This window comes from Echinops telfairi, unplaced genomic scaffold (assembly GCF_000313985.2).
Source record: "Echinops telfairi isolate 266 unplaced genomic scaffold, ASM31398v2 ScPeMD7_7468;HRSCAF=8506_0, whole genome shotgun sequence".
NCBI lineage: Eukaryota > Metazoa > Chordata > Mammalia > Afrosoricida > Tenrecidae > Echinops > Echinops telfairi.
Window position 1 is genome coordinate 44,684,962 of NW_022111369.1, and position 16,206 is coordinate 44,701,167.

At 42.3% G+C, this 16,206-nt stretch overlaps 1 protein-coding gene and 1 pseudogene across 1 annotated transcript in view; both read left to right on the forward strand.

The window, feature by feature from the left end:
* Window positions 1-8,084: 8,084 nt before the first annotated feature.
* On the forward strand, window positions 8,085-8,494 carry LOC101652703 (annotated as a pseudogene).
* A 2,662-nt stretch (window positions 8,495-11,156) lies between these two features.
* The window catches only part of CDKL2 (cyclin dependent kinase like 2), a 67,021-nt gene continuing 61,971 nt past the window's right edge, over window positions 11,157-16,206 (forward strand). The window contains exons 1-2 of the mRNA XM_045284355.1: window positions 11,157-11,614; window positions 14,536-14,743. Of these exons, the coding sequence (XP_045140290.1) occupies window positions 14,576-14,743 (168 nt within the window). The 5' untranslated portion in view covers window positions 11,157-11,614; window positions 14,536-14,575. The remainder of the gene's footprint in view (window positions 11,615-14,535; window positions 14,744-16,206) is intronic.

Here is a 16,206-nt window from a genome sequence, read left to right on the forward strand (position 1 = left end):
TTATATATCTAATTATCTTTATAAATAAATATATTATATTATCAGGAATTTGGTTTTATCTCTCTAGAGAACCCTGTCTAACACATTTTGATGTGTTATGATGATGAACAGGTTTCAGCAGAGCTTGCAGACTAAGATGGACTAGGAAGAAAGATCTGGCGATCTGGTGGAAAAGCAGCCAAGAAAAATGGTATGGATCACAACAGCCCAATCTGCAACTGATGCTAGTGACCTGTTTTTCACATGATGAAAGGTGCCCGGCCAGGAAGTGTTTGCCTTAGTTGTGCACAGGCCATGTCAATGGCAGATAACAACAGCAACTCCAACAACCAAACTCACTGCAAGTGAGCCAATGCTGACTCTTAGCCACCCTCTAAGTTAGGGTAGAACTGCCCCTGTGAATTTTTGGCACTTTACCTCTTTATGGGAGTAGAAAGTCTCATCTTTCTCCCCTGGAATGGCTGGTGGTTTCCAACTGCTGACCCTGCGGCCTAATGTAAAAACACTACACCAGCAACAAGGGATATAAATCCAATATTTGTAGCTCTTGGGAGGCTTGGTGGCACAGTAGGTAACACATTAGGCTGCTTACCAAAGTGAGCCGTTCTATACCAGCCACTGTGCAGAAGAAAGAGGAGGCTTTCTGTCTCCATAAGGACTTAGAATCTCACAAGCCCAAAGGGGCAGTTCTACTTGGTCCTGTAGGGCTGCTACAAGTCAAAAACAATGGAACTGGGTAGGCACTGGCAACAAAGAGCAGTTTGAATGTGATGAAGATTTGGATGATGTTGACAGGAGCACCGTCTAGGACTGAGTGTCCTCACTCTTCACCCTCCCTCATCCCCACCTGCAATCTCCTTGGTTGACAGAGCCATTCCAATACCCTGTCCCCAAGGTAGGGCCCTACAGAGAAAACTGTGGGGGACAGGGTCAGCACCCTCTGCCAAACCTGTTCTCTCCTTCTTAATTTTTCCCTTTCCTTACTTCCCACCCCACCCCCACCCCATTTCCTGCTCTGCTTCCTTTTTTTCTCTTAGTTTTTTCTCTATTATTTGCTTTTCTCTTCCCCCTTCCTAGTTTTATTATTTTATTTCCTTTTTCTCTCCTCTTGTTTTTCTGTTTCTTCTCCATTGTTTTTTTCTTTTGGTTACCGTGTTAGGCAAGCCTCTCCAGAGAAGAAAAACCAGTGATGCTTATAGGAGATTTATATTAAGAAAGGGCTCACACAGTTGTAGAAATGGAGAAGTCCAGTCCAGCCCAAGTCTGTGGGTCAGGTGTAAACTGAAGACTTACCCTGACTCCTGAAGCTACAGGGGCTAAGGAACAGGAAGCAAGAAAATAAAGCAGAAAGACCACACAGGCTGAGGGATGCCGAGCTGAATGAATCAGTCCAGTTGAATAAATCCAAGGACAGCAGTCAATGGCTCTTTGATTGGCAGGCCACATAACAGGAAGTTGGTGAACCAGATGCAGGATCTAGATCCAGCAATAGAAGTGAGGTACCTTCTGCATGCTATCAATCTTCTACTAAGAGTAGGCCACACCCCGAGTAAAACCTCCAATTGTATTGAATAAAACCTCCTTCAACTGTGACCAGATTAACAGTTTGGCTGCTTCACAGAAGATCCCCCTGTAGAGTTGACCACATTATGGTAGATTCTATCATGGGAGAATTCTGGCCCACCCAAGTTGACATAAAGCCTAACTATCACACCCCACGCCTTGTCAAGGGAGCAATTGTACACATCTCCTTAAACCACGTTTAGTCTGTAGTTAAAGGCATTAATAAAGTCACACTTAGACCTAACATGATAAAACTAATACACGTACAACCAAAAATGCACCAACATAATTTACATATTATATTTTATAGATTAATAAAAAATATCTGATGAATGCATACAAGTAGGAATTACTTTTAACTATTACAGTCCTTGTTTCTGCAGCTGGTCATGTGGCTATAGCTGATATTTAGAACTACCTTCTTCCACTACCCATTCCATATTCCCTTTGCCCTCAGCAAGGACCTTGATTGGTCATGGTTCTTTCTCTGGTGGGGTGACCCAAACTTTATTCCCAAAGGGTCTGGGCCATTAATAATAAATAGAATTATGTTACTATAGTTTAGCATTGACTACTTTAATCATAGAATATCTGGAGAATTCCAGACATGTTCTTCTTTTTAAAAAAATCATTTTATTGGCGGTCGTACAGCTCTTATCACAATCCATACATACATCCATTGTGTCAAGCACATTTATACATTTGTTGCCATCATCATTCTCAAAACATTTTCATTCTACTTGAGCCCTTAGTATCAGCTTCTCATTTCCCCCCTCCCTTCCCGCTCCCCCCCTCCCCCTCCCCCTCCTCCTTCAAGAACCCTTGAAGATTTATCTTTTTTTTTAATGACTTACACTGACAGATGTCGCCCTTCACTCACTTTTCTGGTGTCCACCCCCCTGGGAGGGGGTTATAGGTAGATCATTGTTATCGGTTCCCCCAATCTCCCCCAACATTTCCCTTACCCTCACGGTATGGCTACACTCAATATTGGTCCTGAGGGGTTTGTCTGTCCTGGATTCCCTGTGTTTCCAGCTCTTATCTGTTCCCTGTGTACATGCTCTAGTCTAGCCAGATTTGTGAGGTAGAATTGAGGTCATGATGGGGGGGGGGGAGGCGGTAAGCATTAAAGAACTAGAGGAAAGTTGTATGTTTCATCGGTGCTATACTGCACCCTGACTGGATTGTCTCTTCCTTGTGACCCTTCTGTAAGGGATGTCCAATTACCTACAAATGGACTTTGGGTCTCCACTCTGCACTTTCCCTCGTTCACATAAATATGAATTTTTTGTTCTGGGTCTCCTGATGCCTGATACCTGATCCCATCGACACCTCGTGGTCACACAGGCTGGTGTGCTTCTTCCATGTGGGCTTTATTGCCTCTCAGGTAGATGGCCGCTTGTTTCTCTTCAAGCCTTTAAGACCCCAGATGCTATACCTTTTGATAGCTGGGCACCATCAGCTTTCTCTACCACATTTGCCTATGTACCCATGTTGTCTTCAACAATCGTGTCGGGAAGGTGAGCATCACAGAATGCCAGGTTAATAGAACAAAGTGTTCTTGCATTGAGGGAGTACTTTAGTAGAGGCCCAATGTCCAACTGCTACCTTAACATTCTTATTTACCTCCATTATGCAACACTAATCCAATTTTGCCTTGGTAGCAGTATCAATCAAATCATTCAATACAACACCATCTTTCTTTACCTGTTGATCCAGTGGCATAAGAAGTCCACAGTGACGAGGAGGCAGTCTTAACTTACAGTTCAATAGAATCAGTGCTGTGTTTCCATGCAGGACTATTCCTCTCTTTGAAATTAAGATCTTGACTGTAGCATAGGGTTTCAGGGACAGGAAGCAAAAATGTTGAGAGTGGATCATTAGGATTAATAGTGGTGTCATTCTAATTTCCACCCCTTGGTTCCTAGACCCATGAATTCTAGATACTAGAGAAGTAGCACCATATATTGGACATTGGCTTAGAGAATATACAGCCTCCTGGAGAGGCTGCAAGGTCACAACCATGCAAGGTGTTGCCACCTATTTTGTGCCATAATTGTGTCTTTGGAAGTTCATTCCATCTTTCTATTAACCTTGATGCTTCAGAATGATGGGGTATGTGGTGTGGTAGTTACATAATCTGGTGTCAACTTGTGGAGGGGTGGAATCTAGCCTGACAATCAGGTTGCAGCTTGATGACCTCATTTGGAGGTACTTAAGAGAAAAATAGCTCAATGGAGGTAGGACACAGGGAGTGGCTGGGCAAAGACATTCCTGTGTAGAAGACCCATGGAGCTACGCTCCAGCCTTGGAGCTGAAAGAGCCATGTGGAGACTCCTGCCAGCCCTGAGGTGCTTCCACTGCCACTGGATCCACAAGACTTTCCACTCACTGGCCTGTGATCTTCCTGCATTTGGTGTCATTACATCTGTTGCATGAGTCTGAAGAGGAATTTATAGATTGGTATGGCTAATATCACACTTATGGATTTGATCTGGACTGGGCTGTTTTATCAATATTCAATTGCTCTTGTATATAAAGCCCTTTCTTATACCCATATGAGTGTCTATGAATTTGTTTCTCTAGTCTACCTGGCCTAACATACATGGTAACATCAGTGGATTTCATGATTATGGTCCGATTGCTGCACTTCATTTGCTGTGAGGTGTGTCCCTTGATTTGAGGCAATGTTGTTCATGATACCATTTCGGCAGATGAGACTTTTTGTAAGTCCACAAATGGCAGAAGCATTACATGCAGGAAAGGCAAATCCATATCAAGATTAAGTGTCTATTCCATTGAGAACAAAATACAGACCTTTCCCTGATGGAAGTGGTCCTATGTAATCCAGTTGTTGGTTGATCTCCCCAAGGAATAGTCTCATATCTTGGACTCAGTTTTGGTCTCTGCAGCGGCAGTAGCCATTGCAGTCTTGGTGAGTGGAAACTGAGCACATGCATAACCTCTAACCCTGCCACACTGGCCACATGCACCCATTGGGCAAGGAGAGGAGTGGCTGGGAAAAGAGAATCACTGTTTTCCACCCAACACATCATCCTGCCCATTTAACTGTAAAAATCCCTTCTGCAGTGGTAACACTTTGGTAGCATTCACATGACACACAAATATCTTCACTTTTCGGGGACCCATTCAGAGAAATCTAGCCATATGCCTCTTATCTGCAGCTCCTTGTTACCAATTGTCCAAACATGCTCCTTCTAAGTCCCTGAACATTTTGCTAAACCACTGGCCCATGAATCTATATTCAAGCTTCACATTCAACCATTTCTCCTTCCAAACAAGTTGAATGACCTCAAAGTGTACAGCTCAAAGTTCTGCCAATAGGGAAGATTTCCATTCACCACTGTTGTTCAGGGAGGTCACAGAAAGGGGCTGCAGCGCTGTTGCTGTCCACTTTTGAATGGTCCCTGCATATCACGCAGAACCATTAGTAAACCAAGCACAAGTTTTCTCTTACTCATTTACTGGATCATAAAGAACTCCCCCCTGAGACCATAGGAACAGACTAAGAGAAAGATGGTGCTGTGATAGAACTGGAGACCACAGGCATTTGAGCCACTTTCTCATGGAGCTTATTTGTACCTACAGGTCCTGCTCTAGCCTGATTTCATATATACATCCAACTTCATGACTTTGTAGGTCAGGCAACACCCAGTTCGTAATGGGCAGCTCAGGCCACATGGTGAAGTTAAGTGGCTCATGGTGAGGTGTTCAATAGCCAGCCAAAATCGGATTTTCAAAGGAGGAATAGTCTTCAGAGCATGGCAGAGCTTTGCTCCAAAATCCCAAGGGTCTGTGCTGTGATTCACCAAAGACTTTAACTGCCAAAGACTTTAAACTGCATATCTCCCAGCTATGGATGCCTTAAGCACCATTGGGTCAGCTAGATCATATGGCCCAAGTGGAAGAGCTGCTTGCAGGGCAGTCTAAACCTGTTGAAGAGCCTTCTCTTGTTCTGGGCCCCACTCAAAACTGACAGCTGTTGAAGTCACTTGACAAATAGACTAGAGTAGCACACCCAAATAAGGTATTTGTTACCTCCAAAATTCAAAGAGGCCCACTAGGCATTGTGCCTTCTTTTTAGTTGTGGGAGGGGCCAGATGCAATAACTTAACCTTCACTTTAGTAGCAATATCTCAACATGTCTGTGATAGTTATGTAATCTGATGTCAACTTGAGACTCAAGAGTGAAGGGGTAGAGTTTAGCCTGTCAATCAGGTTGCAACTTACTCACCTCATTTGGAGGTGCTAAGGAGAAAATAGCTCACTGAAAGCCAGACCCAGACACTCTGCTTCGTCATCCTATTGACGAGCCTCATGGAGACATGCTGATGGAGCCCAGAACCCTGGAGTTGGAGGAGCCACATGGAGACCCACACTAGTGCTGAGATGCTTCTACCACCACTGGACCCACAAGACTTTCCACCCAGTGGCCTGTGATCATACTGCATTCTGTGTCATTGCATGTGTTGTGTAAATCTGAAGAGGAATTTACAGACCGGTATTGAACATATTGGCTAATATTGAACTTATGGACTTGATCTGGGCTGGGCTGGGATGTTTTCATAATATACAATTGATCTTTGATATAAAGTTCTTTCTTATACATACGCGAATCTCTCTGGCTTTGTTTCTCTAGTTTACCCAGACTTAACACAATGTCTCACACTTCTAGGCCCCTAGAAATTTTACTGACGTGGAAGGTACTTGAATTTTTGTCAGGTTAATATCCTGCCTTCTAACACACAGATGTCTTACCAATAAGTCTAAAGCAATTGAATTATCTTCCTTACTGAGTCTAATAAGTATAATGCTGTCTATGTAGTGGACCTGTGGTGTTTTGTGGAAGGGAAAGATGATCCAGGTCCCTGCAGACTGAAGTATGAGTTGGGCTAGAGAATTAATGCAACCCTGAGGGAGAGTTGTGAAAGTATATTGTTGCGCTTGTCAGGTAAAGACAAACTACTTCAGGCTGTCCTTTGGGATGAGAATTGAGAAAATGGCATCAGGCAGATCAATAGTTCCATACCAGGTATCAGGAAAAACATTAATTTGCTCAAACAACAAAACTTCATCTGGAACCATTGGAGTCAGCACTTGATTTAGTTTATGATAATCTACTGTCATTCTCCAAGATCCATCAGATTTTTGCACTGGCCAAATAAGAGAGTTTAATGAGGATGTAATGAGAATCTCCACCACCCCTGCATTCTTCAAATCCTTGATGATGGCACTAATCCTGCAATCCCCTCAGGAATACAGTATTGCTTTTGACTCATTATTTACTCAAGCAGAGTCAGTCTATCTAATAATGCATTATAAAACTGGGGAAATTATTGCAGTGTGGTTGCCCACTGTGATACAAACTTGAGCTCACACTCCATGAATAACTTGACCACCATACACTTGCACTCTGTGGGGCCTTCAAAATGTTTTGTCTCCTGCAATTAGTGTCAGTGCAGAGCCATTGTTCAGTAATCCCCCCTAAATCTGATTATGTCCTTCTTCTCAATGAATAGTCACACCTGTGAAAAGCCACAAATCCATTTGGTCAAGACTAAGACAATGACTAACAGAATAGTGGTGGTATAATGAGGTATAGTGGTATAGTGGGGTTCTTCTTCAAAGGAATCCAGCCTCTTCATTCAAGGAGTGGTGGATCTTTAAATTGGCTTAAATCTGGAAATTGATTGAGGGATTGTGACTATCAATTCTGGCAATTTGAGTGACATTGCCATGCACCTGATCTGGAATTATCCTGCTTATATAGATCAAGTAACTCTTTAGTAGGTTTCCTATCTATTTCATTCTTAGGGACACCTTACCTAAGTAGCCAACACCATAGGTCCACATGAGCCAGGGCTATTCTGATGACTACTTTGACTCTGCTGTCCATTACAAGAACCACGCCCACCTTGTGCTGCCACTTGGCCCCTATTCCCCTAGGTCCCAATTAGCCCCATATCAGGCAAGTGTCTTAATTCAATTAGGGTAGTTTCCACCCTGAAGCCTGGCTGAGATAAAATAGCAATCACAAGAGTCTTCAGAAATGCTGAGGCTCCCCTGACAAATTTTTTTATTGCTATTACGTAAGAGCTCTGTTCTTAGGGCACTCCCTTTGTGGGTCTATGGGTTTATCCTAAAATTCATTCTAATATGCAAATTTTCCTAAGCTTTTAGATACCTTCTATAGTATACTAAGGTAGGTCTGGTACTTCAGCTTGACTTAATGTAGGCCATTTCATAACCTAGGCTTCAGTAAAACAACCAAATAAAGCATAAGATCCTCTCCTGTTAAAATAATGAATGAAGAATCTGTGCATAGTAGGGCCATATCAATAAAACTCAGATTTATCTATGCTTATATTCCTTGCACTATTATCCCACTAGTAACCATTCCCATACATAGTCCATATGCATCTGTCTGTACATATTAGAAGACACTGGCAGACTGCGCTTGTTGCCGCTGCCGCTGCCACCATCATGCCAACCCCTTGGGTCTCCACGAGGCCGGGCAATGTCCCAGAATGGGAGACAAGTCGATTTGGGAACAGATTGGATCCAGCTTTATGCAGCATTACTACCAGTTATTTGATAAGGACAGAACCCAACTGGGCGCAATTTATATTGATGCGTTGTGCCTTATGTGGGAAGGACGGCAGTTCCAGGGGAAAGCTGACATTGTGGAGAAGTTGTCTAGCCTTCCTTTCCAGAAAATCCAGCACAGCATCATGTCGCAGGACCATCAGCCCATGCCAGATGGCTGCATCCTCAGCATGGTTGTGGGCCAGCCAAAGGCCGATGAAGACCCCATCCTGGGCTTTCACCAGATGTTCCTACTAAAGAACATCAATGTGCCTGGGTGTGCACCAACGACATGTTCAGGCTGGCTCTGCGCAACTTCCGCTGACCTCATCCCAGCCAGGCACTCACGCTGTTCCTCCCCCCTCCTCCTCCCGATACTATTCACACTCTTCCAGATGTTCCAGACATTATACACTAGCCAGGCCGCAGTGGGAGCCGCGCAGTGCGCTACTGCCATCCAGGTGCTGTGCATGATGTTTGGGATCTGACAGAAGTTTGTGTTGTACCAGCACATGCCTTGGAAAGACGAGTAATGCAAAAAGATGTCCTTTTTTCTTTTTTTTAAAAAATCTACCGACAAGTTGCTCTAGTAACCCAAAGAAGTGAAGGAGAAAGCAGCTGCCTCACCGCCCAGATACTGATTTGTTCAGATGTTTCAATGCCTCCTTATACAATAAAACCACAAAAATTTTCTTAAAAACAAAAAAGAAGACACTAGCAGTTCTTTAGGGGTATAGTGCACCTGGGCCACCATCTTCATGTTTGGGGACTCACTGTGACTTAAGTCTAATTATATGTCTAGAAGCAATAGTGAGTGGTAAAGGTGTTTCCTGAGAACTTACAGCAATATCTTATAAGGCAGTTGTTCTCAACCTTCCTTTAATACAATTCCTCATGTTGTGGTGACCCCCCAACCATAAAATTATTTTCGTTGCTACTTCATAACCATAATTTTGCTACTATTATTAATCGGGCAACCCCTGTGAAAGGGTCGTTTGACCCCCCCCCAAAGGGGTCACGACCTACAGGTTGTGAACCGCTGTTACAAGGCATCTGCCTCAAGGCAGTGCTCCACATGCAGCCTCTGATATCCTATCAATATGAACAGTTGTGTTCATCTCATGTGTGGGTAGGTGGGGGAAGAATGGTTTTACTGACAATGGATTAATCTCTTCAGATGGGAGGGGGTGGCTAAAGTAGCTCAAGGGAATCTAGAGACTCAGTATCTCCATCTTCAGCACATACTTACAATTATTCATTAGGGAAGTAACAAGTTATATATAATTCAGGATCTGAAATGCTTAAGACACAGCTCTCTTCAGGCAGGACAGCCTCTTCTAATCCATGTCTAGAGGTAGGCCTGTTTCTAGTCAGTGGCCTCTCAGCCACATGGCTCTTTGGCCTCTGCCCTACTCAGATAATGTTACAAAGCTCTTTTATGGATGCCACTCTGCCATAAGCCTCAGCCTGAAGTACCTGAAGGTATTCAGCTCTAGTTCTATGGGACAGCAAACCTAGCCCCTCTTTCTGCTGCACAGTGCCTGGTGGATTTGAACTGCTGACCTTGTGATTAGCAGTCCATCACTTAACCACGATGCCACCAGAGTGCCAATTTTATTGTCTATCAGTATAACAAAATTAGGTATGGCCCCTTCCAACTTGATCATAATTAAGGTTACGGCTTAAATGCTATCTCAAGACCTCAACCTTGGATTGATGTACAAAATAATTTTATTCTTTACATACCCAGATTCCAAGTCTGGTCCGCAATATTACAGATGAAGGAACTAGATTTTTAGCAATTTGCACAAGGTGATCCATCATTGGAAAATTAATTCATGGTAACTAAACTCACAAAAGATTATAGATAAACTGGAATGCTTATTTCTTGGTATTGGGGAAGGAATTAATCCCTTAATTATGAGTGCCCCTTTCGATTTCCGTAAATCTGTACCGTTGTGGAAAGCCTCATCTTTCTCCCATGGAGGGTCTGGTTATTTCTAACTGCTGAACCTGGGGTTAGCGTCCCCATGCGTATCCATCCACCTTGCTATCAAAGCTCTTGGTCACAGGTAAAGCAAGCTTTAAATTTTGCACTCCCTAACCTCACTCTATTTTGCTGTCATCCTTCAGTATTGCACATCTCATCTAGTTCCCTAATGGTCTGGCTTCCTTTCTCACTTCACTCGAGCCTTCTCAAGTTGGGGCTGCTAACCACAAGGCCAGCAGTTCGAAACAGCCAGCCGTTCTGCGGTAGAAAGACGAGGTTTTCTACTCCCCTGAAGAGTTACAGTCTGGGAAACTCATAGGGACAGTTTTATCCTGCCCTATAGGGTCACTGTGAGTGGAAACGACTTGATGGCACTGAGTTTCCCCCCTAGCTATACTCAAAAGTGATTCTTTACTATCAGTGCCTGGGCTGTTTCCCATGTCCTCACCTACCTCTGTTCACACTTTCTCACCTGCAGATCATCTCCTAGACTGTCACCCTACTTTCCTCTCTGGCCTTTATAGACTTCACCGCCCAGACAGAAAAGGAAATGTGGAATCTGAGTCAGGCTGGAAAGTTCTCGGGTGCGGGCGACCGGGGTCTATTCTTACTCCAGCGGGGTGGCTGTGAGGACTCTACTTCACGTATTTGCATCATCTTCCCCTCTCCTTTTCTTCAGCCCAATGCAGCCACCACCATCTTACCCTCCTCGTGAGGGCCACAATCCCGTTCCCTTCCCTAGAGAAGCGACTTCTCCCCGAGAATCCTTCCTTACATGAGAACGGAAGTGTGTGCGGTTGCAGCAGTCGCCTCCGTCGGGAAGCGCAACCGGGACGGTACTCCAGGTGAAGGGGGAGGGGCGGTTGGCGCTAAGCCAATCCTAGCTCCTGACAACAGGGTCCAGCCAATCAGAACAAAGAAGACCTGGCGCCCGAGGGGCGGGCCCTGGCGGGCTAAGACCCGCCCTCTTGCAGCTCCCTGGCCAACGCCTTCGCCCGTGGCTGGCTGGCGCGCCGCTGGTTCACAGACTCGGAGGACTGGGCACCTTCCGGCCCGGGAGGCAGTGCCCTCTCCCCTCAGCTGATCTCTCTCCAGACCTAGCCTTCCCAGGTGTTGGTGCCTGCCGTGGGTGCATCCCGACCGGGGCAGGGTCTCTCTCCAGAGACTTTTGTATCTAATGGTTGCGGGCGGAGGGAGGCCGTTGCCTTGACGACGACAGCATGCGGCCCGCGGTCCTCGGAAGTGTGAGCCTGCGGGGGGCCGAAGCCCCTCTGCGTCCCAGCCAGCTTCACCCGGGACCCGCGACGGTGTCCGCCCACGAAACCACCACAGCTCTGGCATAGCGAGTTGGCAGCCAGCATCTTTCAGGCCAGTGAGCGAGATGCACTTCACCTCAGATGTATTTCCAAGTTGAAAACCTTTGGGTCTTTCCAGGAGAAGAATTTTAAAGAAACAGTAAGTAGCATACGTTTGTGTGATTTCACCTTGTAAAACGCTTCCATCATCTCGATGTGTTCTCTATTTAGATTTAAATAAGAAAAGTACCATTTCCCATGCCCCTTGTCAAGTCATGCTTGATGAGTAGACTCCATGCTGTTGCTTGTGTGGCTCATTTCCAAAAATACCGCGTTTCCAATTGGCCAGGCACCTTCTTCGTTGACATTGGCCATCTTGGCTTTCCGGAGTAGAGGGCATGGAAAGTTCGAGTTGATGAGTAACTGCCTCAGGAAGCCAGGGCTTTGTGGACTGTGAGATGTGGGAGGTATTGGTGGCCTGTGGCCCTGGAAATAGGTGTGCGTCATGTGGTGAGTCCTGCTGCGCAGTTGCCAACTGGCTGGGTGCAAGTTTGTCTTATGCTTCTGAACACCTTAGACACGCTCAAGGTTCATTTTGTATTTTCAAATATTGAGGGCACCCCTATAGAATGGTTTTAAACGAACCACATAAAGATCCCATTATTTTTGTCCTTAGGATGATCAGTGCCATGGAATCAGTTGCGACTGCTGATGTTTCTGTTTGCGATCAAGTGCTCACTGAGCCACAAGGACTCCTGATCTAAATTGGATCTTCTCACCACCATAGACTCAGTGCTGACCTGTATCAGTCTGAGGATGTTTACAGGAGTAGAAAGCCCAGGGTTTCTCCCACCGAGAAAGGTGCTGGTGGTTTTGAACTACCGACCATGTGCAACATAGCCCAACACATAACCACTACATCACCAGGGCTCCTTCAGTTAGAACTTGCCCTTGTTGAAACTGACTGTCCTAATGGAAGTGTGTGGGGGAGGAGAGAGGATTTTTTTTTCAAATACAAATTTTTAATTAAAAATATAATGGCAGAAGTTAAAATAGCAAATATATGGAAAGTTAGTGTTGGAGGACACCATTCTGAAAACAAGCCAGATTAGAACCTATTATAAAACTAGTAGTAAAATCTGAAATGGGTTAATTTCTTTTTTCCCCCTACTAAGTCAGTCTTCTAGTTCTCCGTGTGTGTGTGTGTGTGTGTGTGTGTGTATATATGCATAAATAAAAATAGAGTACAAGTGTTGAAATATGTATGGAATACATTAGGTTATCATGGTTTGCTAGAACAAAGAATTTGTTTTGTGTTTGCCAACCATGTGCCAATAGGGAAGCAAATAAAACATAACAATCCGAGTAAACTATTTTCAGATTACCATAAATACCATGTTAATAGGCAAAACATTTCTTCTTTCCTAGTTTTGTGAATGAGTGTTTTTACAATTCAACTATGATTCATCATTTGACTATGTAGTATAAACAGACTGACATTTCCCCACTCAAAACCTTTAAAACCATATGGAATTAATAGCAATTATTTTTTATTCTTTTCTTCCAAAAGTCAATTATGAAATCAGAAATAATGAATGAAGGTGAAGTTTAATGACTTTAATATAGTATGGCAATTAAATCTTATAAATTAAAATCTTTATTTGGACTGAAATAATTATTTTATCAAAACATAGAGCAAAAAGATTGCTTACTCTCCATCAATCATTAGTAAAGCAAGAAAGATTCTATTAGGATTACTTTGTTCAAGAAGTGCCACCTGATGGAATAATTTTAAACAAAATTAAAATGGTCATATTTATTGTGAACAGGATTTTTGTATTTAGTAATACTTATATTTAATTTCTTTTAAAAATCTCCTTATATACTTATGGTAGTATCACTGTTATATTGTAAGTTGTATAGAAGTTCAATTAGTTATCATCTTAAGAAAAGCAGAACTTATGTAATTAAAGATTCTAAGTGTTAAGTTTGGTAAGTGATAATTTTATGGACAAAAATTTACCTCTATTGAGTAAAAAAATGCATTAAAATTTTCAACTTTCATTTACATCTGGTATTAAAATATAAATTTAATTTCATTAAGGTAATATTCAGCTGGACCTTTTTTTACCTTTTAGTGAACAGGGATTTTGCTTTACTGATGTTAACTGTAATGATTTTATGTTGATAATTTAATAATTGAGTGTTGCTTTATCTTAATTAAAATGATATTTTATTAATATAACCTTTAATAATGTAAATGCAAAGTTAAGTATTTCAATTACATTTGCCTTGTTTTTTTCTTTTTAAAATCATTTTATTAGGGCCTTGTACAGCTCTTATCACAATCCATACATACATTGTGTCTAGCACATTTGTACATTTGTTGCCATCATCATTCTCAAAACATTTGCTTTCTACTTGAGCCCTTGGTATCAGCTCCTCATTTTTCCCCTCCCTCCCCACCTCCCTCCCTCATGAACCCTTGATAATTTATAAATTATTATTATTTTTTCATATCTTACACTAACCGATGTCTCCCTTCACCCACTTTTTTTTTCTTTAAAAAAAAATCATTTTATTAGGGGCTCGTACAACACTTATCACAATCCATACATACATCAATTGTGTAAAGCACACTTGTACATTCATTGCCCTCATCGTTCTCAAAACATTCGCTCTCCACTTAAGCCCCTGGCATCAGCTACTCATATTTTCCCCTCTCTCCCCACTCTCCCCTCCCTCATGAACCCTTGATAACTTAAAATCATTATTTTGTCACATCTTGCACCGTCCGACGTCTCCCCTCACCCACTCCTCTGCTGTCCGTCCTGAAGGGAGGAGGTTATATGTAGATCCTTGCAATCGGTTCCCCCTTTCCACTCCACCCTCCTTGCCTTGTTTTTTTTGTTAAATATGCATAAATATTTTAAAAGCATGGGTTTGAAAAGAGAATAAGGAATTGTAAGTCACTAGTAAATAGTGATTGTTCTTAAAATGGAAAAAAAAGCAAGAGATAATCAATTTGCTGGAAGAATAGAGGAAATTAATATACGCAACCTTGTTAACCTTATGTTTTAGTTTCCACAGTAAGAAAAATTTCAACTGGTTTTGATTTAAAATGGAAAAATATGAGAACCTAGGATTGGTTGGAGAAGGGAGCTATGGAATGGTAATGAAGTGTAGGAATAAAGATACTGGAAGAATCGTGGCCATCAAAAAGTTCTTAGAAAGTGATGATGACAAAATGGTTAAAAAAATTGCTTTGCGAGAAATCAAGTTATTAAAGGTAAGTAAATGCATATATTGAGTTGAAAAAATTAGTAGTTTCTTGATCAAGATTGTAAGTTTTAGAAAAAAATAAATATTTTTCTTTTGTTTTATTTTCATAGCAAGATATAGATTTATTTTTCAGCAATAAGGAGATATAAAATGTTCATGTATGTATGTTCATTTCTTGAGACTAAACATGACCTTAAAAGTTACTATGTGTCAAAAAAAAAAAAAAAGTTACTACGTGTCTATGTTGGCAGTCACAAAAAGACCAACCCCATGTTTAGTGATTGCCTAGTAGGACTCGTAAAATTCAATACATGCTTGTACTTATGGCTATTTATTATATTGGAATATGTAAAGAAAAATCTGCAAAGGGAGAAGGCACATGTAGCTCCTTCCAGAGGAAACTCCATAAGCTTTTAAGAGTCTTGTCTTTGTGGAGTCACACCGGATGGATTTAATTCCCCTCGATACTAAGTGAGATGTGTGTACCAAGGAAACTCATGGGCATTAAGGTGTTCAGGATTGTTATCATCAGTTGGTCACATCGGCACCTCTGTCTGCTGTTTTGTGCTATCAGGTTGATTCTGACTGAGAGATCCTATGCACAACAAAACACAGCCCAGTCCTCTGCCATCCTGTTCATTGTTCTTACATTTGAGCCATTCTTGCAGCCACTGTGTCAATCCCTCCTGTTGAGGGCCTTCCTCTTTCTCTGCTGCTCTCCACTTGTCCTTTTCCAGGAACGGAGCTCTCCTGACAATATGTCCACATGCTTCTGAGGTCTTCCTTCTTCATTGCCCAGCTTTAACAAATCCTTTGGCTTAGGTCATGCACATCTTAGTCCTCAAAATGACACCTGCACATTTAAGCACTTTAAAGAAGTCTTATGCAACAGATTTGCCGACTGCAATATGTCTTTTGATTTTCTGTCTGCTGCTTCTGTGAGCATTGATGGAGGATCCAAGCAAAATGAGGTCCTAGGAAACTTCAGTCTTTTCATTTATCGTGTTGCTGTCTGTTGGTCCAATTGTGAGGATTTTGGTTTTCTTAACACTGAGTTGCATCCTAAATATTACAGCCTTTGATTTTCATCAATAAGTACTTCAAGCCCTCCTCATTTCTCAGCAAGCAAAGTTGTCATTTGCATGTTGATGGTTGTTTATAAACCTTCCTCTAATCCTGATACCAGGTTCTTCTTCATAAAGTCCAGTTTCTTTGCTTATTTGTCCAACATACAGATTGAATCGATACGTTGAAAGGATACAGCCCTGACATGCAATCCTGGTTTTAAATCACCCAACATCCCTTGTTCTATTGTCATTCTAATACAAGTTCTTTATGAGTACAATTAAGTGTTCCCAACTGCCCATCCTTTGTTCCCTTTTTATTTATTTATTTTTTGAAATTCCCATTCTTAATGCTATCCATAGTTTGTTATTATCCACACAATTGAATGTCTTTGCATAGTCAATA